Source organism: Tauraco erythrolophus, chromosome 4 (genome assembly GCF_009769465.1).
Source record: "Tauraco erythrolophus isolate bTauEry1 chromosome 4, bTauEry1.pri, whole genome shotgun sequence".
NCBI classification, from domain to species: Eukaryota; Metazoa; Chordata; class Aves; order Musophagiformes; family Musophagidae; genus Tauraco; species Tauraco erythrolophus.
The window spans coordinates 18,472,173-18,499,202 of record NC_141468.1 but is presented as its reverse complement, the minus strand read 5'-3'; the positions used below and the strand labels follow the sequence as shown (position 1 = coordinate 18,499,202).

General features: G+C 37.7%; 1 protein-coding gene across 1 annotated transcript in view; it reads left to right on the top strand.

The window, feature by feature from the left end:
- The window catches only part of LOC104383624 (ceramide kinase), a 44,189-nt gene extending 17,448 nt beyond the window's left edge, over positions 1-26,741 (top strand). The window contains exons 6-13 of the mRNA XM_086610587.1: positions 2,231-2,376; positions 11,629-11,703; positions 13,501-13,653; positions 14,650-14,755; positions 17,432-17,502; positions 23,025-23,230; positions 25,506-25,714; positions 26,645-26,741. Coding sequence (XP_086466713.1) covers positions 2,231-2,376; positions 11,629-11,703; positions 13,501-13,653; positions 14,650-14,755; positions 17,432-17,502; positions 23,025-23,230; positions 25,506-25,714; positions 26,645-26,741 — 1,063 coding nt within the window. The remainder of the gene's footprint in view (positions 1-2,230; positions 2,377-11,628; positions 11,704-13,500; positions 13,654-14,649; positions 14,756-17,431; positions 17,503-23,024; positions 23,231-25,505; positions 25,715-26,644) is intronic.
- The last annotated feature ends 289 nt before the right edge of the window (positions 26,742-27,030 follow it).

Below are 27,030 nucleotides of genomic sequence, written 5' to 3'. Positions count from 1 at the left end.
GCACCTAATTGTTGTTCACATGTCCTCTTAGATTGTTTCTGATAAGTGGCTTTCCCTTCATTCAGTGAGGAGATTCTTTATTTAATCTCTAGATTCCCTATTTGGCAAAACCATGCCTCTAATTTTGGAACTAGACACAGGATTCTTAGTAACTGCTTCACTGCTTTCCAGGTGTATTTACTTGAGACAGCTTATTTAAACCTCTTGTGCATGTTTCCTGTTTGTTCTTCCCATTTCTCCGTATAAGAATTCCTTAACGATGAATGTACTAATCTAACAGTTCAGTAATAGAACAGCTTCTCTTTAAAGACAGTTGCTTACAATATTTGTTCAGTTACAATACAGCAGGTTTTTGCACATCATTGTGCAGAACTAGAGCATGCTGTAGTATTGTGCCAGTAATGACCATGTTTAGAATGTCTGACATGAATGAATCACCATGCTTCCTTATCCATATGCCTGTTGCACAAGCCTTTGTTAAAACTGTTTCCAGTTGTTTTTTTCCTAGTTCTTGAATTAGTTCACAGAATGGTTGAGATTAGAAGGGACCATATTTTTTTTTTTTAAAACTCATTTATCTTGTGGACTTTCTTCTCCTGAAGTCCTTTAGCATATGTAGTTTACTGTTATCATCTGTCTAAAAGTGAAATACTAGTCCATTAGAAAATAAACCCAAATGTAAGAATCACTGTGAGAAGATGTCTCTTACAGTAGTTCTTCACTAGAGGCCTTCACGTGTGTGACTCCTACGTTAGTCACCTGATGTTTGCAGTGAATTTTATCATGCTAGTATTGTGCATGTGAACTTCTTTATCTGTCACTATTTGCCCTTGATAGGTATAGACATTCCTAAAATAGTCATTTCTTAGCCTCCATGTAGTATTTGTTACAAACAAAGAACACTACTGAGACAACATTGACCTGACTGACATGGAAACTTTTGTCCACTTAACCTCTTTAAGTCTTAGAGTCTGCAGAGAAAGAAGAGACAGGCTAAAGTTAAGGAATAATGTAGTTAAGCTATGAGAAGAGAAATTAATTCTAAAAATGAAAACCAAACATCTTTCTCTTCCAGTCTTTTAGGTCTTGACTTAGAATTGGACAGCGTATTTTTTTAACACTGCCCTCTAGATTCATGAAAAAATGACTGTTTTTTTTTCAAGCTTTCCTTCTGCTGAAAATAACAAGTAAATTTAAATCATCAATACTTATAAATTAAACAAACTAACTTGTGCTATGAAATTAATGCTCATTCTGCAATATCTGTTACTGACTATGTGGAAGAGTAAGTGTTAGTTTATCCGTTGGAAATGATTGCTATAGATAACAGTAAACATTCCTAAGCGTGTATGCTGGGGACTACATGCATAACTTTGGATTTGTCATGGGTTCCTTTAAAGTGTATTTGAATTAGTTTTTCAGTTAAATAACGTTTATACTTTTAGAGTTCAGGGAGTGTAATTTATTATTGTGTATGAAATGTATACTACTGTAAAAGTCTTTTACTTCCTAGTATTTGCTTGACTGTGGACTCTCTGCTAAGCTTTAACTACTGAGGATTTGTGTAGCTGCTGCTGCACCAGCTCTGACCTGAATTAAGTGTGCAAAACAAAGTTTTGCTTCTGGCAACATTTAGAGGTCTGTGTTTCATTATGAATGGTTACGCAGATATACCTGACTTCTCTTTGATGGGCTCTTGGCATGTCCAGAAGAGCATGCTTGCATGCACCTTGCTGTTGTTTTTGTCCTTTCATATAATGTATATCCCTATTAAACTAATAGTGTAAAATATACTTCTGCCTGAAACCACAAATATTAACTTACTTTTCCCCTTTTAGTAAAGGTACCCTATTTCCATTTTGTTTACTTAGAAAACTGTATGTACAGTCCTGTTGAGTGTTTTTCTTGTATAGTGAATTTCCACTGATACTTGTCTGACTGCATACAGTGATGGAGGATAAAGGTTGTTTGGTTTTTTTTTTTAGGTTGCATTCCAAAATTTTTTTCTAACATTACACACATGTATAGGTGCATTTGCAGTTCTGTAGCTTGAAATTTTTTTCTGCCTTTTGTTAATTGCCAAGTTCACTGTGGGCTACTATATTCTGTAAAAATGGAAGAGGAGAATAGAACAACTATTTTTGATGTGCCCAGTGCATGCCCTAAGTAGAACACTTGCCGTGTTGTTTATTGACTGTTAGTGTGCATTCTAATTTGTGTTTCCTGGCAGTGTTGTTTGTGTTGGTGGGGACGGCATGTTCAGTGAAGTGATGCATGGTCTCATTGGAAGAATGCAGAAGGACTCTGGCATAGACCAAAATAATCCCAAAGCACCGTTAGTCCAGTGCAATATAAGGATTGGCATAATTCCTGCTGGTAAGGAAGGGTTAACTTTCAGTTTACTTTATTCATTTATTTTTGAAATTTCTTCTTATTCATAACTTCTTGAATTTAGGCCTAAGTGTAAGATATGAGCAATGATATTCCATAAAGACACTTAGCTAAAGCGGTTTGTATCCTGGTATAATCATTGATCACATGCAGTCTTATTTGGAAAGGATATTTTGTAAAGGAGATCAAATCTTAATGTGCAACTTCAAAATTTAATCACTTTTTTTTGTGGCTTATTGTGTGTTAATACAAGATAAGATGTTGACAGTAGTACCTTTGCCCATCTGAACACATTAATGAGTGAAATTTACTGAACAGACTTACCTGATAAATATTTTTCCAGTTTCAAATGCTCCACAAATTTAGTTAGAATTGTAATAAGATCCTTCCACTGGTCTGGCAAACTCCAAACAAATGCGCTTTTTTTTTTTTTTTTTTTTTTTAATTTTGGTTGTCATCACAAAAGGCATAAGGCAACTACAGCTGAGGAACAGTCCTCAGGTTCCAGACCAAGTTGCCTTTTCTGCTCCTATTTAGAGGTGCTATACCTTCACAGTTCTTAATGTCAGCCACTTTTTCAGGCAATCCCTGACTACTGTCATTGAGAGGCATTTGAGAGAACTCATTCTTGGAATTCAGGTGTTTGGTGATAAACTGATTTTTATTGACCATAGGCACTCTTTGGATCAATCTTGCTGTTAAATCTAGTATCCCAGGTGTTACCTCACCCTGCCCACTTGGTCCTCAAGATTCCTTCAAAAGTGGTCTTACAAGATGACTCTCTCTTCCACGACTGGATTCAGTGTTGCAACTCTTTAATAGCATCTGCAATTTTGAGGACTCTGGAAAGACAAATGCAGAGTTTGGTGTCTTTTCTGGGCTGTTCTCTTTTTCTTGTCGGATGCTTGAGATTTGAACTAAAGAGCTAGGATATGAAATCAACATTATGAGCTTCTGACTAGAACTAAAACACAAACTTTATGAGAAAATTTAGCACAGGTTATAAAAATACACCAAGGTGTATTAGTATGTTTGTACCTTCAGGCTTTAGGTGACTAATTTTACACTTGTTAGATCTTTTTGAAGAATGTATCCAAGCCCAAATGGTCTGAATTGTTGCTTGGAAGAAGCTTAACCCTTTCTCCTTGTAGTACAATAAGGGTTAGATATCTAAAAGTTGCAGCGTGAATATCCCCTTACGGTTTTTCATTCTCCTTCTTAGCTAGCACCTTAAGGGTTCTGTATAACAGAATTACTATATTTAAGTATATTCTGATTTTATTTGTGTAAAGCTTTGTATTAAAATCAGTTTGTACAATAAACTTAAGAACAGAATTCAAAGTGCTCTACCCTTCATTTCCTTTATTTGGGCAAATTTCTTGGAGTAAAAGTTTTTGCTTGCATGGTTGGTTTCAGAAGATTTTTGCCTAATGGTAATGTTGATGATCATAAAAAGATACAATTAAAAAAAACACAGAACCTTATTATTAAGACTTATTTCTTTGTCCTTAGGAAATTAACTGCAAGTATATTAAAACTGAAAGATAACCTTACTTTTCAACAATTTCTTAATGCATTTTTTCCAATTGTAACCAAAAAGTGTGAGCTCCATTGATATTTTAATATTGCTAACAACATGTATCAAGTCGCTTTCTTCTCTTACGTACTTCAATGTTTTGTTTGTTGTGTTTTGTCCATTGTAACTGTTTGCTATTTGAATGTATACTGCATGCTCTATTCCTTGAACTAACATGAGGTACAGCCTCATAATCAGTGCTACGATTCAAATATTTTCTCCAAGTTATTCTTCAGATCCCTCAAAAATTGTTTGTAATAGAAGGAAACTGGCCGTGAGGTTCTATTAATTAAGTTTTTGGAAGTTTGGAGGATAATACCTATCTTGATCTGTTTGTATATTGTACAATATTCAAAATGATCTATTACTGAAAATATGGGAAAGTCCTTATTTACTGAAAAAGTGAGTCAAAACGCTAAATGGATCTTAACCCTTAACACATCTAGCCATGACAGGGACTTCAAATTCTGTATGAAAAAGCCAAACCCATGCATTGCAGGGTGGGCAGGAACACAGCAAGAGGGTTTTTTCCAGCCCTTGGTGAAGCCATTCTCTGTTCATCTTTGCTTGAAGTAACAGGGCTCTGACCATGTATTGACCCCATCAGATCCCCTAGTTCCCAGACTAATGCAAGTCTGTTCCAAAATAAATGAGATCCTTAAAAAGACTTTTATTTTAAATTAAACTGACAGTCCTAAAATACAGCGAGTCAAAAGGAATAATGAAATATAAATAATGCATCTAGAAAAACTTCATCCATTATGTTCTTTTTAGTTCTTTATAATCAATCTTTTTCTTAAAATCCTAAGAGCTCATTAATAGATATTGAAAACAAACGCTACTCAGAGTTTAAAGATTAAGTTCTAATGCTCTCTGTGTCTTCTGATACATGGAGATGGGTTACTCAGTGAGGACAGAAGCCTGGGGTAAGGTGACACTGAATCGGTGTTTTTGCCTTCTTTATCATTTAGTTCCTAACATCAAGCTGTGTTAACAGAAGCATGATGAAACGTGGCAGGTCGTGCTTTGTGGCTGTGATTAAACAGTGTCCGTTCAAACTAACATGCAATTCAGCAGACTTCATCTTTGCTCAGAAACTGTCAATTTAATTGTATAAAGGTTTGAAACTACAAATGAAAGAGATTTAGTGCTGAAACTCTTATCTATATGACCATTTTCGAGTAATGAGCTTTATTTCTTGGTGTTTTTTTAACATCGGATACTACTTATAAATCATGATTCTAACTTTCTGGAGCAAGTCCCTACTTGAACCCTTTTTTGCAACATATGTGTCTGTTTCCAGACAGTCGCTTTCCTTAGTGTGTCTTCTGGTTAAAAAGTACCATATATTCTTATGCTTTACAGTACATTTTTATGAAATAACTTATGGTTTTATTGACATGAATAAAGTCTTCTACTCAAATGGCAGTTTAACTTCTGAATTTCTCTTAGTTGCAGCCATTGTTCAAATCTGCCAGTGTAAATTGAGTGACTGCTGTTGTAAACAGATTGGCTGTTAAGAGGTTAGAGGTTGTAGCGACCTGACAGTTTTGCACTGCAGTGTGGTAACTACAAGTCAGCACACCTATGAAAACTTCTGTTTAGTTATTACTTCCTCCTAGTGCCATCTAACATTAAAAGCACATTCAGCCATGGTTTCTCACTGCATTCAGAGTGGTAGTATGCCCCTGTAGAACTTGAAAACAGAGAATCATTTCTTCTACAACATGTGGCATTGAGGTTTCATCCACATTTTAGTATTGAAATTATACCCTCTAGAGTAAGCCAAAGTAATTCTTACTAAACCTGGCATAGAACAGGGGGACAAAGCTGTCAACTGATGTCAGAGGATTAGATTAAATACTCTTATGATCTCAGCAGGTAGAAAAAAAATCCTACTTCACTCTGTGCTGTGGCATAATATTAACATATCAATTCTTCCAAAAACAAGTTTGCCAGCCTACCCTGGGGACAGCGTAAAAATCTTCCAAGCGCTAGGGGGAAGACTGAGTAAAGTTTAGATACAAAGTGTTAATTGCTGTAGTGATTCAGGCTTCTGGTGTATCCAGATCCCTCTCACTTTTGTTGTGGTCATGGTGCGAACTCTCTAATGTCTAGGATTGAAGCATGCAGTATGGTTATAATCAGAATGTTGATGTGTAGCTGTAGAAGTTAAGAATGCTGAAGACAGCACAGGCTTCTTATGTGAAGGTAGTATAGAAAAATGGTGGAGGGTTCATTCACAAACTGAAAAACCAGATGCAAGTAAAGTCATGAAGTGTGACTGGACTCTTATACTACTGTCATCTAGGCTATAAAATTTCTCTTTGAAAATATGTGAAAGCATAAAAAGCATAAACAGCAATCTAATTCTTTTTTAAAATGACTCCAAGCAATGTGTCCACAGCCTTCTCTGTTATAACAGATGTTTGTAATATTTAATGGTTTTTGCAGTTTAGTTAGCATCTGGTTTCAAGGTTCAGTATGTCCAGTTTGAGATCTGAAGTGCAAAGTTTTTTGTTCCACCTTCAACATTTTAAGTCAGTTATACTTCTGAAGATGACAGTCTTAGAGCTAAATACTGCATTTTATATGGTGGGGCTGCTGTGAAGACAACTAAGTCAAGATTACTTTTCCCTGTGATGTTAACTTCATCTCTTAAATTTGCCATTATTGTATTAATCAATTTTTGTTGTACTGTGGTACTGAACTCCTGCTGAAGTGATGACCTCCCAAAAAAATCCAGCGTAAAGGCCTTCTGAGCTGTTCGTTTTTAAGCCAGTCTGTCATTCTGCAGATGTTAAACTTTGATTTTTTGGTTTCTGGAGGCAGAAAGAAAGATGTATAAGACTTTTGAGTAGGAGCATGACGGTATGCCCAGGCCATTCATCTCTCCCTGTAACAGTAGCCTCTTCCCTTACTTTTGAATGTGTCGGATCCTTGTAATTTGAAACCACTTCCCAGAAAAGTCACCATCTAGATTTTTCAAAGTATTAAATGCTGCTTGACCAAGTGTATGTAGTTACTCTGTCATTAGCATAAATCACCTGATATTTCATCTGTAAGGTGACTGTATGGATTGTGACTTCATAAAAATACTATAAATGTACAACACTCCCGGCGAAGTTGTTATTCCACCCGTTTGCAGTACAGAATCCTGTTGCTATACTAACTTGTCTCTGAGGATTCTGTGTGTGCTGGGAGCACCTGCCCCTGTCAAGGATATCTCTCTGAAGCAATGCGCATGAGCACTAAGAGTATTTCTCTTTCTTTATTAAATTCTCTCTTTACTATAGGATCAACACCTGGCTGACTGTTGCTTCTGTTAACTGCCTAGTTTAGTACTTCCAGTTTTTTTGAACTTCTTTAGTTTTCCATCAATAAAAGCACAAAAATGCTTATAGCTCACAGCATGTGTGTGTTTTGGTTTAAGAGAACTTCACTGTAAGTTAGTAGTGTAATCATTTTTCAGATGATTAATTCTAGCACTTGGATTTTTATTTATTTACTTTTTAATCCACAGAATCAATGGCAGGAACTCTTCCATACAACTAGTAAATCATCTGTTCTTTCTTATCACTTTGGTGGTCCTATGACCAATTTAAAACTTCCCCTTCCATGCAAAGCGGAAATCTGATGATTTAGCTGAACTGTATTCTATGTAGTACGATTCATCACTTTGTCTTCTTTAATCTTGCTTTAGCAAAATGTTTTATGAAGAGTACACACTGTAATAAATTAAATCATAGAATCATAGAATGGTTTGGGTTGGAAAGGACCTCAAAGATCATCTAGTTCCAACCTCCCTGCCATGGGCAGGGAAATCCTCCACTACACCAGGTTGCCCAAAGCCTCATCAAACCTGGCCTTGAACACCTCCAGGGATGGGGCATCCACAACTTCTCTGGGCAACCTGTTCCAGTACCTCACCACCCTCAATGTAAAGAATTTCTTTCTTACATCTAACGTAAATCTGCCCTCTTTCAGTTTAAATCCATTGCCCCTTGTCCTATCACTACACGCCCTTGTAAAAAGTCCCTCTCCAGCTTTCCTGTAGACCCCCTTTAGGTACTGGAAAGCTGCTATAAGATCACCAAGATCTTATCACATATCTTGATCATTTCTCCTTGTGATTAATTAAAGGAAGAATTTCCTTGATAATTTTTTAATTCATTAAATTCATTTATTTAAAAAAAATACAGTGTTTAAATCTGGAGAGGGAAAGAATGTAGAAGAACTTGTCTGTATAATAGCTATGTGGCTGTATGATACCTCCTAATAACAAGCCGACTTTGGGGAAAATGGGTAATGAAACAGGACTCTACAGTACATGGTAAAGATTCAAAGTAATTATACTTATTTTAACAAAGACTAGTTGATGTGCTCTCTATACATGTAATATTTTCAGCAGGCTCTTAATATCAAAATGTCTGGGACGAGAGCTTTCTTTAGCTGTGAGATTTCAGACTTGGAATTTGAGATTTGGCTGTCTACATATGGTGGTATGGTGCCACCATCATTGAAATGTCCTAGCCCTGTGCAAGACAACTATTGTACTGGAGTAGCAGTTGGAAGCCAAGCAGAGTAATCTTCCATGCTTGAACACTGGTGGTTGGTGTCAGTTTAGGTAACAGAGTTACTCTCCTTAGGGTGAGTTTCAGTTTGAAGTTGATGATACTCAAATTTTCATGCTTAACGTTTTAGGTGACTGCAGGTGAGATGGGCATCTAAACTCAGGTTGTAGCCAGAGGGCATCTGGTCAATACAGTCGGTAGAGCCTGTAGATCTTGCATTGCGTCTGCCTGTCTTGTGCAGATGTCTCATTCCCTAAGGCATTTCAAATGGGGCTTGTGTGTGAGTACCTTGAATCAAGCTCAAGCTGCCGTCAGTATTCCTGACAAGATCTCCTTGACCAGAATGGAAGCTTTGACGTAGTCTGCAGTGTCACATGTACACATGTAGCTACTTCTAAGTGTCTTAACCTGAAACTTAGTCGTTCCCTTACGTGCCAGTTTTTTTCTCTCCTTGTACATCAATGCAAAAATTAGTTTCCACACTGAAGATCTTTCTTTTTTAATGAATTAGCGCTTAGTTAACAAGCAGTCCAACTGCTTTCTTCACATTTGCATGTAGTTCTGTGCAACCCATAAAACGCCCTTTTATTTTCCTTCACTCAGTTAGGCGGTTGCCTTAAAAATCCTCAAAGAAAACCTGGCATAGTATGTAGATAGTTTTTTCTGTTGTTTTAACCAGAACAAACAACACCCACCACCTAACATTAGTCAAGAGTCATGCTCTGTGAAAGCTTCTTGCCCAAAGTGAGTGCTCTGGCAATCCGAAGCTACTAATCAAGGAGTATTCGTTAAGCTATATTTACATTCTAACCCTGCTTTCCATATCATATTTATACTGATGAAATAAGCCAGATTTTGGTGGGAGTTGTGTGTGCATCTACTCAGAGTGCTGTTTCAGCAATAGTAGATTACAAATCTATTCAAGACCCACCGAATGGTCTAGAATTCCTGTTTGATTATGGAGTACTCAGAGATTCAAATCCTTAGTTATCATGAACATTTTTGTGACCTTTAAACTAGTACCTTTAGGTTCGTGCTTGATGTGTTGTTATGACTGGTTACGTTCTCTTGAAATGTATGTAAAGAATGAGACTGGTTTTGTTGCTAAATACTGTTGGCTCTGAAAGAAGGGGGAAAAAAAACCAATGATATTTTACTATTCGTAGTTGGTACTCCACTGGCATGTCTGAGAAAGAGGAATGATTTGGCAGCTGGTAAACACTGTTGGTGTCTTCCCCAGCCTCCCATTTTAGAATCCTGGAATTAATTTCAGACTTCATATCTAATTTTAGTACTCCCTTGCTAGTTAACAAATAGAAATGAAAGTAAGTTCTGTAAAATTGTGCAACAGATAAATCAGCTTTTAATTGACTACAGAAGAGCGTAGGGGGTTAAGCCTCTGATGTTAAAATGCAGCTTACGTGAATTCCCCTCTTCTCCTCATACCGATGGTGTAAGACTACTTGAAAGCTCTGTTTACATCAAGACAAATGTGACTAAGGTAATTTTAACAACAGAATGCAAACAGATCTTGAAGAAACGAGAAAGGTTGTATGAAATGTTAGGCTTGTACATTCTGCAGTAAAAGTTCAGGTCAGATCTTTTACTGGCTGTTTTTTTTATTTGTTTTTCTTTTCAAAAGTAGTGAGAATTTTGTTTTCTGCCTAATTGAAATCTATGAGTGTAGGAGGCAAAATTAAACTGAAAAATTTGGCAGTAAAGCGTAGCTTCAGTATCTGAACTGTAGTTAATATTTTCTGCTATAAAACTCCGACTGGCATGACAGCATCATTGCATACCTTGTCTGGTACGATACCGAGGGACACTGGAGTCCCGTCTCCTGTGCAACAGCGTATATTTGTAATGGTGCACCCGCACCATCTTGAACCTCAACCTTGTAGAGAGAGATCTCTCTAGTCACACCGTTTCTTTTGCTCTGCAGTTCAGTTATATTTGTATTCTCTTTAATTGGCTCCTGGAGCTGTTTCTTGTTCACTGTGGCAGGCTTCTGCGTAGCGTTTACTTGGTAGGAGCTTCTCTCACACTCCTCACTGATGGGGGATGTGGTGTCCGTTTCCTGAGAAGTGAGTTGGATGGGAAAGGATCTTCTTTGCTCTTATTGATAACTGTATATGCCCCGACTGTTTTCAGAGTGACAAAGAACCAAAAGTAGATTTTTAATTAGGCCTCAGAAATGAAGTACTCTGTATCTGAGCTGCTCTGCATCTAGTGTGTCAGTAGCAAACCTGAGAACATATATGTGGACAAAGTATGTTTTTGTTTTCAAATATCCAGCCTTGACTTCAAAGGAGTTCAATTTCTGGGAAAGAATGGGAGAAACTAAAAGATGAGTTTGGAGTTAGGTGCTTCAGGTACATCTGGTCCTGACTTTCAAGTCCCTGCTGCAGAGTAGGATTCAGAGCCCTACATTAGTTCTTAGATTGTATTTTTTATAGAGATCAGGGAGAACTGGCTGTCTCTAAACAGCACCTAAAATACTGAGTAACCATAGTGAGTGAGGAGTGGCCTGAAGGTTGTTAGTAACAAAGACAGAATATAAGTAAAACCCAAAGCTTAACCTCTTTCTTCTTGTACGTATTTTGCTCAAGACTGTAAAGGCACTTCTCCGTTCACTTTGCTCCCCTGTCTATAAACTAATTTCTGAAAGCAAATATTTACTAATTTTCAAATAATAGAACTAAGCAAGAATTTCTGGTTTAAGATGCAGCTGGAGGAGGGGATGTTGACAGTCTGGAATTTAGATCACTCTTCAAAAAGCCACGAGACCATTCAACTTTTCATCTTGAAATTTTTCGTGTAAATTAACTTATTTCCTTTCACTAACTGCTATATATTTATTGCTTATATAGTGAAAATCTTTGTACTTTGTATGGAGAGAAATAAATTCTACTCTTTATGGGAGGAAACGTTACAATTTAAATTATAATATTTGTATCCTTATATTTGCTTTATTTCAAAAATAGAAAGAGGGAGGCCAAAGGAACATAATGCCTTTATTTGGAGGACCATGCCAATAATACTTGTTTTGAAAAGATATGAATTCATCTCTAGTTTCTTATTTTTCAGGATCAACAGATTGCATATGCTATTCAACTGTTGGCATTTCTGATCCAGTAACATCAGCTCTTCATATTATTGTAGGTGGGTGGTTACATTTCGCTGTTTTGTTATGAAAAATATTAAAATAGCAGAAAAAAATAATTTCATTTAGTTCTTTCGATATGTCTGTGAAACAATATAATTTGAACATAATGGCTGAGTTGAAATATGAAGTTTTTGTCTGGGATTTAAGTCTCTGATTTTGAATACAGGAGGTTAAATATTAATTACTTTCTCTACTGTAATTCATTGTTTTCAAGGGATCATAACATTTTGAAATTTTGTATCTGCTGCTTAAGTTTTCATGCATTCTGGCATGCTTTGAAAATAGCAGTAAAATACAATAAGCAGTGTAAATTATTGGACTATTTCTCTCTCTTAGAGACTAAGCTATGACGTTTGAATAGTAGCATTTGTACTAGTTGTCCAATTGTCCTGTGCAATTCAATGCTTCCATGCAAAGTTAGAAGTACAGCTTCTGCTTGACTGGAATTAGCTGATAATCCCCCATTTTTGCGATCTCTAAGTCATATATTTGAGGAGGAACTAGGGAGGAAAACAACTACTTTTAAATAAATGCTTTTTGATATGTTGTTGTCAGTAGGGTTGCTGACATTGCTGCTTCTCAAAGTCCGCTAGTAATGGAGTCCCTGAACTTCACGGGGGCTGAAGGAGACAGCTTGGCATATTCAGTGCATTGTGGTTTGTGATGATCATCCTGTCTTGTCATATACTGAAGAATCATAGTCACCCAGTTCTTAATACTGAATCTGAAAAATTGTTCAAGCTAGCCTTCAGTTATAATGATGTTGCATAAGCATGAAGGATAGAATTTCCAAGTGACAGTTACTTCATTATTACTTGTTTATTGAGTGCTTAACAGTGGCAGTTTTAGGAGCTGGTGTTGCAAAGGTGCTTCTCTGTTACACATGTGCTTCTCTGTTACTAACCTGTGGTTAAATCCGTTCAGCCTATGTAGAGTTTAGGCCATTGGACTAGGATTAGAGAGAGAAATGGATTTAGTATTTCATAGTACTTTAGCTGGATTATTAAATGTGCATACATACACATGTATTTAGATTTTTTTAAGGGTGTTTCTCACTTACATAAAGGGTTCTTCACAGTTGTCAGTAGTGGAAGGATGAGAGACAATTGGCATAAAGTGAAACAAAACAAAAAAAAAAAAAAGAAAGGAAAAACAAACACAAACCAAACAAAACAACAAAAAAAACCAACAACAAACAAACAAGAGAAGAAACACCACCACCCAAAACCCCCCACCACTCCAAAGCTTACGCTATAAGGACATCAGAGAGGAGGTGTACTCTCTGTTCTTTGGGTTGTTTTCAGGACTTGACTGGATGAGCTCTGAGTAACCTGATCTGACCTCATAGCTGAGCCCACTTTGAGTGGGAGATTTGATGAGAAACCTCCTAAGGCCCCTTCCAGCTTGAATTATCCTCTGTTAGTATGACATACAGGATTAAGTAGTATCCGGTAGATGTACAGATAACTACATTGATCTCTTCTATAACATCCTCTCCTACTGCTACATGGTGAATGAATGTAAATTCTGCTTTATAAATTTTTAGCACACCAACCTTTCTTCTCACTTAGTGCTTAATGTTTTTTTTTAATATTAAATTAAATTAGTATTAAAAAGTTTTCCCTTTCTGCATGTATAAGAAATATATATGGATATATGACATATATGTCTTATGATATAAATACAACATTTTTTTTTTATTTTAAAAAATCTTTAACATTAAGGTTGCTATCATGTTTGTAGCTGCAAACAAAATCAGCTTTAATAGAACCTTACACTTTTAATCTTCATAGGTGACTGTCAGCCTCTGGATGTCTCTTCTGTACATCATAACAACACATTTTTGAAGTACTCTGTATCACTGCTGGGTTATGGTTTTTATGGAGATATATTAAAAGATAGTGAAAAGAAGCGGTGGATGGGCCCGATAAGATATGATTACTCAGGTAACAAGTGTAATTATTACCTTCTTTTGTCAGCACATAAATGTATTGGAGCAGTTGATGTGCTCTCTCCAAACCAAGCCTCTCTGAAGCTTTTAAACATAAGAGGCAGATTGAACCTGATTTTAGATTCCTTGTGGTACCAAGTACATTGGATCACATTATGTAAAGTTCCATAACTTGGTGGATAACATTAACAGTGTGCTCATTAAAGTTGTGTTGAATTTGACTATGTAGCACAGTTAATAAATGAATTGATAGTTAAAATATTAAGTATTTTGTGAGCTTTGTAAAGAACTAAAAAGTTTATATTGAACTGTTACGAATTATGTTGGAAGCCACCCTAATTCAAATTTGTTTAATAAGCTTTTTTCTTAATGAAATTGCTAGTGCTGTTTGGTGTTGTTAATAGAAATGTGTTGCTCTATGTCACACAGTGATAGCTGCCTAAAAAGTAGTATCTTTTCTGTGCTAATAATTTTTACTTTCTTATCAATCAGAGAGAAATAGGCACTCCTCTGTCTTGGACACTTGACTGATGAAATGAATTATTAATATTGTCGTTCTTTCAGCACTGATTGTAAAGAGAGCTGAGTGGTTTAGCCTAGTTAGCTAGTATTTGGAGAAATCCTATGTTACTGGAAGATATTTTTTTTGCCTTATTTGATTTATTTTGTCTTAGGGAAAGAAGATACAAAAGCAGAATTTGTGTAGTTTAGACTTTTTAACATTCAGCAGTGATGTACAGCTAAAATGCTTAGTTGGCTCTTAAAGATGTCAAGCAAAGTAATGGCACTAATGACTAATATTAAAGTTGGGGACTGTATTTCCTTGTCCTTTAAAGTCTAAAACTTCATAACACAAAGAGCTTGAGGAGAGCAGCTATTGTTTTGCAGTCCTTAGAGAAGAAAAGAGAGGAACAATCAAGGGATGTATGCAGAGGTGGTCGCATTGCATATTTATAGTGACTTAATGCTGCTTAATACCCTTTTTATGTAGGCTTCAAGACTTTTCTTACTCATCATTACTATGAAGGAACAATTTCATTTCAACCAGCAAAACACACACTGGGATCTCCACGAGATAAAGATAGCTGCAGAACAGGGTAGGCTCATGTTTATCTCTGGATATTTGACATGAACTATTTCAAAAGGCTTGTACATAAACAGAAGTCACAGAAATGTTTTTAACCTCAGAACACTTACTCTGAAAGAGACAAGCTTTTAAAAGTTTATTGACTTGTTAAAGAGAACACCTCATGTTATCATCTCAGTAAACAAAATGTAATAAAATTTTGTTAGCTGGTCCCACCCCCACAAATGCAGGAAAGTATAATGGTGCAGTACCCAGTTACAAGGTGACAAGGGTGCTATGCTGTGTTACTGCTAATAAGTGAAAAGCCTGGATGCCTTGTAACTTCTGCAAATGGAAATAATTAATCAAAAATTTTCAAACATTCACATTGCAATTGGATCTAGTGATTTTAGAGATTATTTTAGTGCAGTGACAACAGCTGGCGTGGCTTGTCCTGAGGATTGGCCCTCTCAGGAATAAGCCTATTTATCCTGTGGGATATTTTTTTTTTTATAGACTACTACTATGCTATATAAATTCTGTGTGATATTCTTTGCTTGTTTCTCCTAAAAGAGAGCCTACCTTAATCTCTGTGTTCCTTCCTTTCTCTTTGCTTTCACCTGCTTGAAGTTATGCACTAGTATTTATTGTTCCGCTTCATACATGAATGTAGCTATCAGAGATATAGTAGTTGTCACAGCAGCAAACAGCACAGCAGGATACAGAGGAGCCAGAAACTACATGGAACTTCTCGAGACTGTGCTGTAATAATAGTGCTGTAACATGCAACAGATTACAGCCTCCAGTACTAGCCAGAGCAACTACCCTGATCCATCAGGTGCTTTGATACAGGAGAAGATCCAGAGGAAGAAATCTGTCATCCAGGTCTTGGTCAGGGAGTAAAGAGTGCCTGACACCTCACGGGGGTTTTTACACATCTTGATAATTACTGGAAGGGCAATAAGGATGGACACAAGCAATTCAGGAAAACCCTGGGGTGTGTTGATGACAGCGATCATGCAGATGATTGACAAGCTGCCTAGGAGAAATGCTCTGCTGGTCTTGTTACAGAAAAGGAAAGTGAAGGATGTGATGGTTGAGGGCAGTCTTGGCAGTGGTGACTGTGAGATTATACAGTTTAAAATCCTGAGAGAAGTAAGCAAGACAAAAAGTAGAATTGCAGCCCTGAACTTCAGGAGAGCAGATTTTGGTTTATTCAGGAATCTTGGCAAGATTCCATGGGAGGCTGCCCTGGAGTTGGTCGGTGCATCCTCAAAGGACAAGAACAGTCCATTCTGATCTGCAGAAACTTGAGTAAGCATGATAGAAAACCAATGAGGGTGAGCAGGCATCTGAGAAGTAGAGAAGATGGAAGTGGAATGGGCTACTTTGGAAGGACACAGAGACATTGCCTAAACATGCTGGGATGGAACTGAGAAAGCCAAAGCTCAGGTGGAATTGAAATCAATGAGGGATATGAAGAGTCGTAGTTATATAATCCCTTTGTAATAAGTTTACCAATCATAACAAAAGGTAAAGGAGCTGTGGGCCTGCTGCTTAGTGGTGTGGGGAACGTAATAATAAAAGATATGAAAAAGGCTGGAAAATGACTGCTTTGCTCCAGTTTTCACTGATGTAGTCTAGCCCCAGGCCTTACAGGTCCTCGAGCCTGAGGATGAGGGGGAAAGAGTGAGGGTTACCTATCTTGATTTAGCAAGGTCTTTGGTACTGTTTCCTGTAGTATTCTTAAAATCAAATTGATGAGGTGTGGACTAGTTAAGTGGAAAACTAGCTAGACTACCTAGAAAGATCATGAGTACCAAGTCCAACTGGCAGCCAACTACTAACAGTGTCCCTCAGGCATCAATACTGGGGCTAATACTGTACAACATCTTTAATGACTGGGGCCATGGCAGAGAGTGCACTCTCAGCAGTTTTATGGATTATACCAGATTGAGAGGAGCGGTTTACATGTTGAAAGTCAGGGCTGCTGTTCAGAGGCACCTTAGTGGGCTGAAGAAATGGCTGATAGGAACCTCCTGAACTTCAGGAGAAGCAAACATGATGTATCTGGGGTGGAATTGTCCCATGCAGCAGTACTGACTGGCTGGAAGGCAGCTCTGCTGAAAAGTACTTCAGGATCCTGGAGGACCACAGCTGTATCTGAGTCAGCAGTATGTCCTTGCAGCAAGGAAGGCCAACCATATATTGGGCTTTCTAAGCAAAAGAGAAGCCAGCAGTTCAGGAGAAGTCATTCTTTCACTCTGCTCAGTACTTGTGAGATGGACTGGCTCCAGTATGTCAGTGTCTTTCACTGTTACAGCAGTCAAGTATTGGAACAGGTTGCCCAGACATCTTGTGGATTCTACCCTTGCAAATATTCAAAACTTGACTGAACAAGACACTGAACATCCTCATCCTATAAGACCTGCTTTGAGCAGAGATTTGGACCACATCAGAAGTCCCTTCCAAACTGTGTGATCTTATGGCTCTGTAATGCTGTTATTTCTGACATCCAGTAATCTTCAGCACTGTACTTAAGTACCTAAACTGCCTGCAGGGCTGCATGATTCATGCCACGTCAGGGTTGTCAGTGCCATGCTGCATATTGTGCTGGGAGAAGGTCCAGTAATGACTGGGTAGAACAAAAGAGTTAAACTGAATAGTAGTTTTGCTTACAGAAACTGAATGGTATTTTTGTTTTCAGATGTTACATTTGCAAGAAAAGTGAGCAACAGCTGGCAGAACAGCACAAGGAACATGGATTAAAACATGAAGGTAATTTGTCATAACAAGTAAGATGATGGAGTGTTATACAAAACATTATTTCTCAGAATGTATCAATTCAAGTTTTGTGTTGTTGGGTTTTTTTTAAACACGAGTTACTAGATAATCCATTGTTTCTTTAAGTTTAAGGAAAATACAAGTAAATATGTGAAAAATATGTAAGGTGTCTCCTCCACCCAAACCTCAGAAAATTCTGATAAAATTATACTAATTACTTGTATATTTCATAGAATTGTAGAATGGTTGTGGTTGGAAGGAACCTTAAAGATCATCTAGTTCCAACCCGCCCGCCATGGGCAGAGACATCTGTCGCTAGATCAGGTTGCTCAAAGCCTCTTCCAAACTGGCCTTGTACAGCTCCAGGAATGGGGCAGCCACAACTTCTCTGGACAACAAGTTCCAGTGCCTCACCACTCTCATTGTAAAAATTTCTTCCTTAGATCTAATCGAAATCTGCCCTCTTTCAGTTTAAAGCCATTGCCCCTTGCCTTATCGCTACATGCCCTTGGGAAAAGTCCCTCTCCAGCTTTCTTGTAGGCCCCCTTTAGGTACTGGAAGGCTGCTAGAAGGTCTCCCAGGAGGCTTCTCTTCTCCAGGCTGAGCAACCCCAACCCTCTCAGCCTGTCTTCAGAGGAGAGGTGCTCCAGCCCTCGGATCATCTTCATATCCCTCCTCTGGACCCACTCCACCAGCTCCATGTCCTTCTTGTGTTGGGGACCCCAGAGCTGAACACAGTATTCCAGGTGGGGTCTTATGAGAGCAGAGTAGAGGGGCAGAATCACTCCCTCGACCTGCTGGCCACGCTTTTTGGATGCAGCCCACGACACAGTTGGCTTTCTAGGCTGCCAGCGCACATTGCCGGCTCATGTCAAGCTTCTCATCAACCAGCACTCCCAAGTCCTTCTCCTCAGGGCTGCCCTCAATCCATTCTCCTCCCAGCCTGTACTTTTGCTTGGGATTGCCCTGACCCACATGCAGGACTTTGCACTTGGCCGTGCTGAACTTCATGAGGTTCTCACAGGCCCACCTCTCCAGCCTGTCAAGGTCCCTCTGGATGGCATCCCTTCCCTCCAGCATGTCAACCACACCACACAGCTTGGTGTCATCAGCAAACTTGCTGAAGCTGCACTCAATCCCACTGTCCATGTCTCCAACAAAGATGTTAAACAGCACCAGCCCCAATACTGACCTCTGAGGAACGCCACTCGCCACTGGTCTCCACTTGTACATCGAGCCATGGACTGCAACTCTGAGTGCAACCATCCAGCCAGTTCCTTATCCATCGAGTGGTCCATCTGTCAAATTCATGTCTCTCCAACTTAGTGACAAGGATGTCATGCAGGACAGTGTCAAATGCTTTGGACAAGTCCAGGTAGATGACATGAGTTGCTCTTCCGTTATCCGCCAATGCTGTAACCCCATCATATAAGGCCACCAAATTTGTCAGGCACGATTTCAATGTGTTGAGTTTCCTTTCTTTAAGAAAGATATATGCTGTGAGCTCGGACTCTGTGTTCTTTTTGTGAAAAGGACTTAGCTGATAAACTGTGAGGTAGTATAGAAGGAAGCACTTCATTAATATAACTTTTGGAATAGATAGGATGAAAAATTTGTGTATGTTAGCACAGAAGTTACCCTGTGTAAAGCTGTTTATTAAATAAATATGAGGCAGTGAACTTGGACAACTAATAACCAATCTAGTGGACTTAAATATTTCTGTACAATACCCCACCAATACTCAGTATAAATGAGATTTCTCTATTTGTGCTATCCATATTCTCTTTTTCCCCCTCATTCCAACCCCTTCACACACTTCCATGGCTTTTTTTACAGGCATAACATTTCCTTCCTTTTGTTAAAACAACTGTCAATATACTGGATTCTGTGCAGTCATCCTCCTAGCTGTATCTCTCGATGTCTGACTGCTACATCCTAATGGGAAGCACCGATATTGATGGACTCATGGCCTTGCTGGAGTAAGATACACAGATTCCGTTGGACAAGTTTCTTCTCTGGTCTCTGTTCATTGTCTTGGATAAACCTCTCTTAAACAGCAGGCAACCTTCCCATGAGTGCTTGTTTCTGCTTTTACTCTTTTTTATTTATTTTTTATTTTTCTTGTAAACCCCAGTGCATAAAACCATAATTTTCTTGACATAAACCTTGGTCCTTTTGACCTAGATTATCTTATAATTACAGTTATTTTGCACAGTATCTGTGCCAGGTTCTAGCTGTTTGTTAGCAGAAAGTATCATCATACTATAGAAATTCATTGGTAGCATAAAGACTGTGTATAGATTTCTATGCCAACTCAAACTCCTGTTACACCCGCTTTCATCCTAGCTACTGCTTTCAAATCTTTGATGTAGTCAACAGATGACCACATTGGCATGTTTCTTGAGTTTTGTTAGGTGATGCCCAGATTCAGCTAAAGAAATAGCTGTACATAATATATTCTTAGGAGCTAAGTCTGATAGCAGGTTTTTTGGAAAGAAAAAAATCTGCTGATTTGAGAAATAACTGTAGGTAGAAATTGCCAACCTTTTATCTTTTGTTTGTGGGATTTTTTTGTTTTGTTGCGTTTGGGATTTTGCTATTTGTTTTTTTATTAAATCTGCCATTTTATTAGTTTTGATCCAGCAAAGGCAGAAGGAAGCTACACGTTAGTGAGCAATCAAGAGTGCTTTAGCCAGCATTGCACAAGACATTAAGCATCTGATTATGTAGGATGTTGTTTACTTAAGTCCATTTTACTTCCGGTAGCTGGCTTTCTTTGCAGTCTGGTCTCTTCTCCATGCAGTACTGGTAAGCAAACAATAACAATCGTCTGCTTTTGATTTGCAATAAAAAGGGTTTTAAATCACCATCTCGGATAAGCTTTTTACTCAGCAGAGTGTATTGGCGGGCTCCTTCGTTGTGCCTGCTTGGTTTGTGTACAGTTCAGGTGGGGTCAGAGGGACGTGTGCGTTGACTGGCACTGGACGTATTTCTCTGTGGTACGCAGAAGAAGTCTGTGCACGTGCTGGGTAAACTTTGAGCGCTAGCACTTTGTGCTGGTTTCAGCAACTTCCAGTGTCCGTATGCATGACAGGCAGTTGGAATGAGCGCCGTTTGTACTCTCCCTGCTTATGATCGCTCTATGGTACGGCAGATACTTTGGGTGGATAATGCGCGGTATTACAGTGACGCACCCTGCAGAATGGCTATGAAAACAGTTGGTCATTTAAAATGCGGTAAAAATCCTGACTTTGTTCTTACTTGAACAGCAGGGCTTTTTTTGAGTAACATGCTGAAATTTATACTGAACAGCACTTTTCCATCAGGCAAAAACAATCCATTACAGTAATACATTCTACCTTAAGTAATTTGAGACTTATTTATTACAGCGAGCATATTTCAAAAGTTAATGCATATCGAGATGCACTGCAGACCAAATTATTAGTGCTTCTCAGGTAAACAGCAAAAGGATCTATCAGTAAAGAGGGGGGTTTTCATTTTGTTGTTTGTATATCAGCAAATGCCTGCTTGTTTTGTAAATAAGCACTTGTGTAGTTCTGGACGTAAATGTTTCCAGTTCCAGTAGTTTGTTCTGTTCAGGCACCTTCATCTCGGAGCAGGGCCTCATCATTTGCCTGCAGCCTGAGCAAAGTCATTCTCTAGTTTGATGTTTGTCTTTCTCATCTCTCTTAAAATACACATTTTTAGTCGGATTTAAATTCTTTCTTTCTGTAATGTCCTGTTTGAAAGCCACATAAAATATCAGCAGCAAAGCAAGCATGGTTGATGCTAAAACCGCTCTGGCAAATGATGTGAAAATGTTGAATTTAAGAGCTGTGTTTTTTTCTCATTATTACTGATTTGTTTATCAGGACATAGAGAGGATAGTCTAGATGGAAAAAGAATGAAGTTTTTAGTTTCATTGAAGTATTTTTTCACATTATAATTCTATTATACTTTTCCTGGAATTCTGTTTTTCTTGGTTCTGTTACTAAAGAATGGGTAGTAAGAAGTTCCAATAAACAAAAATTCAAGGAAGTAAGAAAAGTTCAAAAAGCAAAGAACAGTTACAGAATTTTTGTCTTCTTTTCTGATGTATGAAGCTTGGAAGAGATCAATTCAAAATAAGTGCATAGAATTTAGGTCCAAAATTACCTAAACAATTGTAAGATTCTCTAAACATGAAGTTCCTGAAACTGAGACAGTAAAGAATATCAGAATTTCAGGACATGAAGTATATAGCATAAATGTCATCTATAGTCTCATCAAAGAAGCACCTTGAACTTAACTAGAAGTTAATCCAAATGTGGGGAACTGGATAATGCTAGATTTCTGAGTCACTATCAGTTAATATGCCTCAAAAGCTCTACTTTGCTATTGTTTGATAATCAAACATTTTTTAACAAACTTATATAAACAAACCTTATAGTTCTTTGTTCATTCCTTAATTTTACCCCTATCATCAACAATGGCACTTCATTCCTGAACTCCAGTCTTAGAACCACGTATATCTCCATAGACTATTCTGCAATCACTGCTTCTGTGGAGTTCCCTTGAAATACCTGAGTCTACTTGTATTAAGAGGAGAAAACGAGTGTTATGACTGCTTATGGCATTTTTTTTATTGTAGTGAGGAAGGTGATTATGTGTAGTCTAAAAATGCAAAGGCATTTTTTATCTACTTTTGTCCATATTCAAGAAAATACAGTTTAGATGACAATTCTATACAGTGCCGGAGAGTGTTTCTTTGTTCTAGAAAATTCCCTGCTTCTTGGGAGTATTGATGCCATCACACATTTAAGCTCAGTCTAGGTTTGATGTCTAACAAATAGTTTCACATTGTTGAAAACAGACTTTTGTATTATTTCCCAGAAATCTCTGAAGATTTTCACACAGGACAGTCTAACTCTGTTAATAGTATTCCTCTTCAGGCATTTGAGGGTGGGTTGGGGTGGAAACAGAGTGCTGATCTGCTGTCTGCTGGTCTTTGCTGAACCTCAAGTCTTCTCTTCTGTTTTTGTCTTTTTTTAAAATACAATTCGTGGGATTGAGGAAGATGAGAAATATTGATTTAGAAACCAAATACTACACCACTGTCTTTGTATCATTGTTTATGTAAGATTAACATTTTGAAGAGCAAGAATAGAAGTTTTTAAAAGTTAAAAATCCCTCCGAACTTTCATACTGCAAGAGTTGGAACATGCCTCTGTCTTGTCCTTGCCTAAGGCTTTGTGGGTTTACCCAAATAGCACTGATCCTGAATTTGACATGCATATGTCAGAAATGGTGAGCAGTTTTAGTAGATAATCACGGTCTGTGAAGGGAGAAAGCAACTTTCTCAGTTAGTATATGAAAAATATTACTTTTTAAAATGCGGTTTATTTTAGATATGTATTCACAGTGTATGAATATGCCCTGTAAAAACTTGTCAGTTGCCAAGAATGATTGCGCTTTTAGTGTTCTTGTGAGTAGATCCAGTAATAACCCATCTCCATGCGTTTATTGATGTGTTTCAGAAGATGAAGAAGAATGGAAGGTTATTAAAGGGAAATTTCTAGCCATTAATGCAGTAAATATGAGCTGTGCCTGTCCACGAAGTCCAAAAGGTCTTTCACCAGCAGCTCATTTGGCAGATGGTTCAGCTGACCTCATTCTAGTTCGTAAATGCTCCAGATTTGATTTTCTACGGTATCTTGTCAGACATACGAACCAAGATGATCAGGTACGTGTTACTTTGACAACGAATTCTCCAGAGTTAGCCCACGTTGTAAATATCAATATTCTCATATGACAAAAAAGAGTATCTACAAAGAAGGGTGTTTTTTTTGAAAAAAAGAAGAAAGTTTATACATTTTGAGTGATATAATCTCAGCATGTGTACCATTTAAAAAAAATAAAAGATCATTTTAGCTAAGTCAGGTCTTCGGCCATGGCATTCTAACAAAATTCCACTTCTGCTAAGTGAATTCTATTTCATAACATTTTCTGCATATTTGCTGTTTGTACAATGTTTAAAGTGATTTTATCACAGCTGTGACCCCATGTATTTGTCATGAAACTGCTCTCAGTAACTGGGGTAGATGATGTAGTAAATAAATCACTTTTTCTAAACTGTATTAAAATGTGGTTTAGAAGAAAGTTACCAGAACTGCAGTTTGATTGTAAACTGCAGGTTTTTAGCAGGATTTTACTACATATATGTGACCAGGGTATGAGCTTTATGCATTCAGCTTCAAAATTACTCCTTGCCTATCTTGTAGCTGTCAGGATAAATTGCAAGGGAAGATTCATCCCTCTTTTGGACTGTAGTATCTGTTGAAACCAGAGCTACAGTGTGAATACACACACTTAATACTTGTCACGACCTGGTATTACTAACATGTTCTGGAAGTTGCCTGAACAATGGGCTAATGTCATACCTAGTTATAAAAGCAATAATAAATCTTACTGGTTTATGAAGCTGTTCTTCCTCCTCTATAGAAGAATTCATATAGATTCTCTTTCCTGTATTTCCTCATTACCATTCCCTGGGACACTGTGTGCATGTGTCTGTATTCCTCCTTCCTGCTATTCTTAGTCTCCTCTTCTTCCCTTCTCTCCTTCCCACTCACTCTTACTGTTCCCTTGATATTTTTGATTATTTGAACTCTTCCCTGCCTATCTTTCAAATTGGCTTCAACATTCCTCAAGAGACTATGTTCTGCTTAGACTTGAGACATGAGAGCATTCACGGGTGGCCCTGTGAAGCCGTGGGTACCAGTCTTTGCAACTAAGCAGTGTGGACTAGCACACTGCTTAGGGAGCCTCATTGTATCCGTGAGCCACTGCTTCCAAGTGTGGAGTTTGACAGCTTCAGTTTGTTTATGGTTAAAAGCTGAGGGAACTTCAGACCTAGGAGGTCTTCAACTCTGATGCTTTTTGTGATTGCCTCTGTGGTCATTCCCCTTCCAGTGCTTCCCCCCTGTTTCTCTCTGGGATATGTTGGTTTTGCGGTGTAGATTAAATGTGGGGTTGTACATATGTCCTCGTCCCAGGTCAGAGCGTACCATAATAGTGAGAAACCCTGTTGAAAACTGAAGAAAATGTGAAAAGAAAAAGATCACTCTACGTCAATACAGACTGTTTGAGTAAACCATTTCTTTATTGGCTTTTGCTTCCTTGCCACTCCCCTGCCATAGATGCACACAGACATTCTCCATTGCCTTTGCTAAATGACATGTCTGTTATTTATTACAACTTGCTCAATGTTTAAGTCCGTATCAGTTAAGCTGCTTTCAGGGCAGGTGGGAGCACCCTCCAATTTTTTACAAATTCATTTACAAATTCATTTCATTTACAAAGCCTATTTTAAAGCATTTGTGCTATGTTGTAGTATAAATCTGTAAGCTCTGTTATAAGAGCAATCTCTTAATTATCCTACTTTTTTCTAGCTAAATTAACTAATTAAAATTATTTTTATTTTGTTGGAATGTAATAATATTGCCCTCTATTCTTATTTTCACATACATCCAGCTCTGTGATTTGATGACTCTGCTGGGGGATTCTCACCTTCAGGGCATTCTTCCAAATGCAGAAGCAGAAGGCTTTCAGAAAAGCTCATGTGTCTTAATGACTGTAGTTGAACAGGTCCTGAGAATGGTACAAAGATCCAATCCAAACCTTTTTGACTTTGATTCCATGTTAAAATATTTTTGATGGGTTTTTAATAGTTTTTATACCCCGTTTATTCGGAATCTCAGAGATTGTTACCTGATTGTCTGTAAAGTGCCAGCACTGCAGCTACTTGAAGGGGACCAAGTAAGGTTCCGTTTTTGCTTTATTGTTCCTGACTTGTGCAGTTTTTTTAAAACTGAAGATCACTCTATGCCTCAGGTAAGGTTCTTTAGAAAATTGGAGTGAACAGACTTTCTAGAATACGAAATGCTGCATGCTGAGTTACTTTATACATCAAATGTATTTAACTAATTGCCTGGTTTGATTTATTTTTTTGTTTGTAGTTTGACTTCTCATTTGTAGATGTTTATCGGGTGAAGAGTTTTCAATTTACATCAAAGATTTTAGAAGACAACGAAAGTAACGTCACGGACATAGGAAAGAAACGTTTTGGCCAGTTCTGCAGAGATCATCCAGCCTGTTGCTGTAATATTGCTAATAGCACCTGGAATTGTGATGGAGAAACTCTGGACAGTTCAGCAATTGAAGTGAGGTAAGCATCGATATTTCTCTCCATGTGCCAGAAAACATACTAAGCTTTTCCACTGATTGTAAAGGTGCTTATAAAGACATCCCAAAAAAGAGCTTCTGCGTAGCAAATTTCGGTCTTCTGATAATAAACTTTTTTTTTTGGTTACTTTTTTTGAGTCCTTTCCAGAGAATACTCCAACCATGTATGTTGTAAATGAAGCACTGAGACAGGTGGATGGCCCTACCTTTGAAGTTCTACTTACTTCTTAGGTACTGATATTACATGGTGGAAGTCCTGAAACTGAAGGTGGTGTTGGGAGGATTTGTTTTTTAAATGAGTGGAGTACCTCATTACTCTGAGCAATAGCTTTTCCTGTTAAATTTAGGCTTAAGTATCTTTGTCTTACAGAAATACTGAGTGTGTCCCATAGTTTGTGGTTTTTGACACACAGCAGTCTTATCTCCAGCCTTGGCATATGAAGAAAGAAGTTTGCAGTTGCACAAATAATCAAATTAGAAGGGAGTAGAGGCTTGTGAAATTTCAAGTTGTTTTTGTTTTTTTTTTGTCGTTCAGGGTTTTTTTTGGTTGATTGGGGTTTTTTTGTTGTTTCTAGAACAAAGGGAACTAAAAACACCATACAAAATATTTACATGCAAGTGTTTTCCATTAAATCATAATCACTCAGCAGTCCAAAGTGATTTTTATAAATATTGTATAAGATCAGCTCATCTAAGTGCTCTATAGAACTTCTTGTGTGGAAAAGAGGAATAACAGAAGTGATGGATACACAAAAGCATCCAGGATTCTTTGCAGGGGAGGATTGTACCAAGAATAAGAGAGCAGTTTCTGTAGTCTGGAGCAAGGAAATTTGTCCAACTGCTTGAAATTCATGGATTATTAGAATTAAATGTGTAGTACTCATTTCTTATTAGTGATTTCCATGTTTTTCAGGGTTCACTGCCAGTTAATGAAACTGTTTGCAAGGGGAATCGAGGAAAACTGTAAAGAAGCTGCCTACAGCCAGAGTAACATTGAACAATTACTATAGACTTTGTTCCTCCAATGGGGAGAAGGAAAAAATAAAACCTCAAGGATATTGAGTAAATATGCATTTTAGTCAAATTGACAAGTATTTTAAAATTTTAGGTGGTTTTTTTTTCCCGATGGCTTCAGTATAGTTTTAGATGTCTTATTGCATTGTGTCATTTTTTTTAAAAAACATTGTAGTCATTAAAATGCATCTTGGAGCAATGTAATCTAAGTTGTGTTGGAAAAGAGAGGAGTGACATATATATGTGTTCACAATGACTGATAAATTCTCTGTGCTTTTTCTAGAA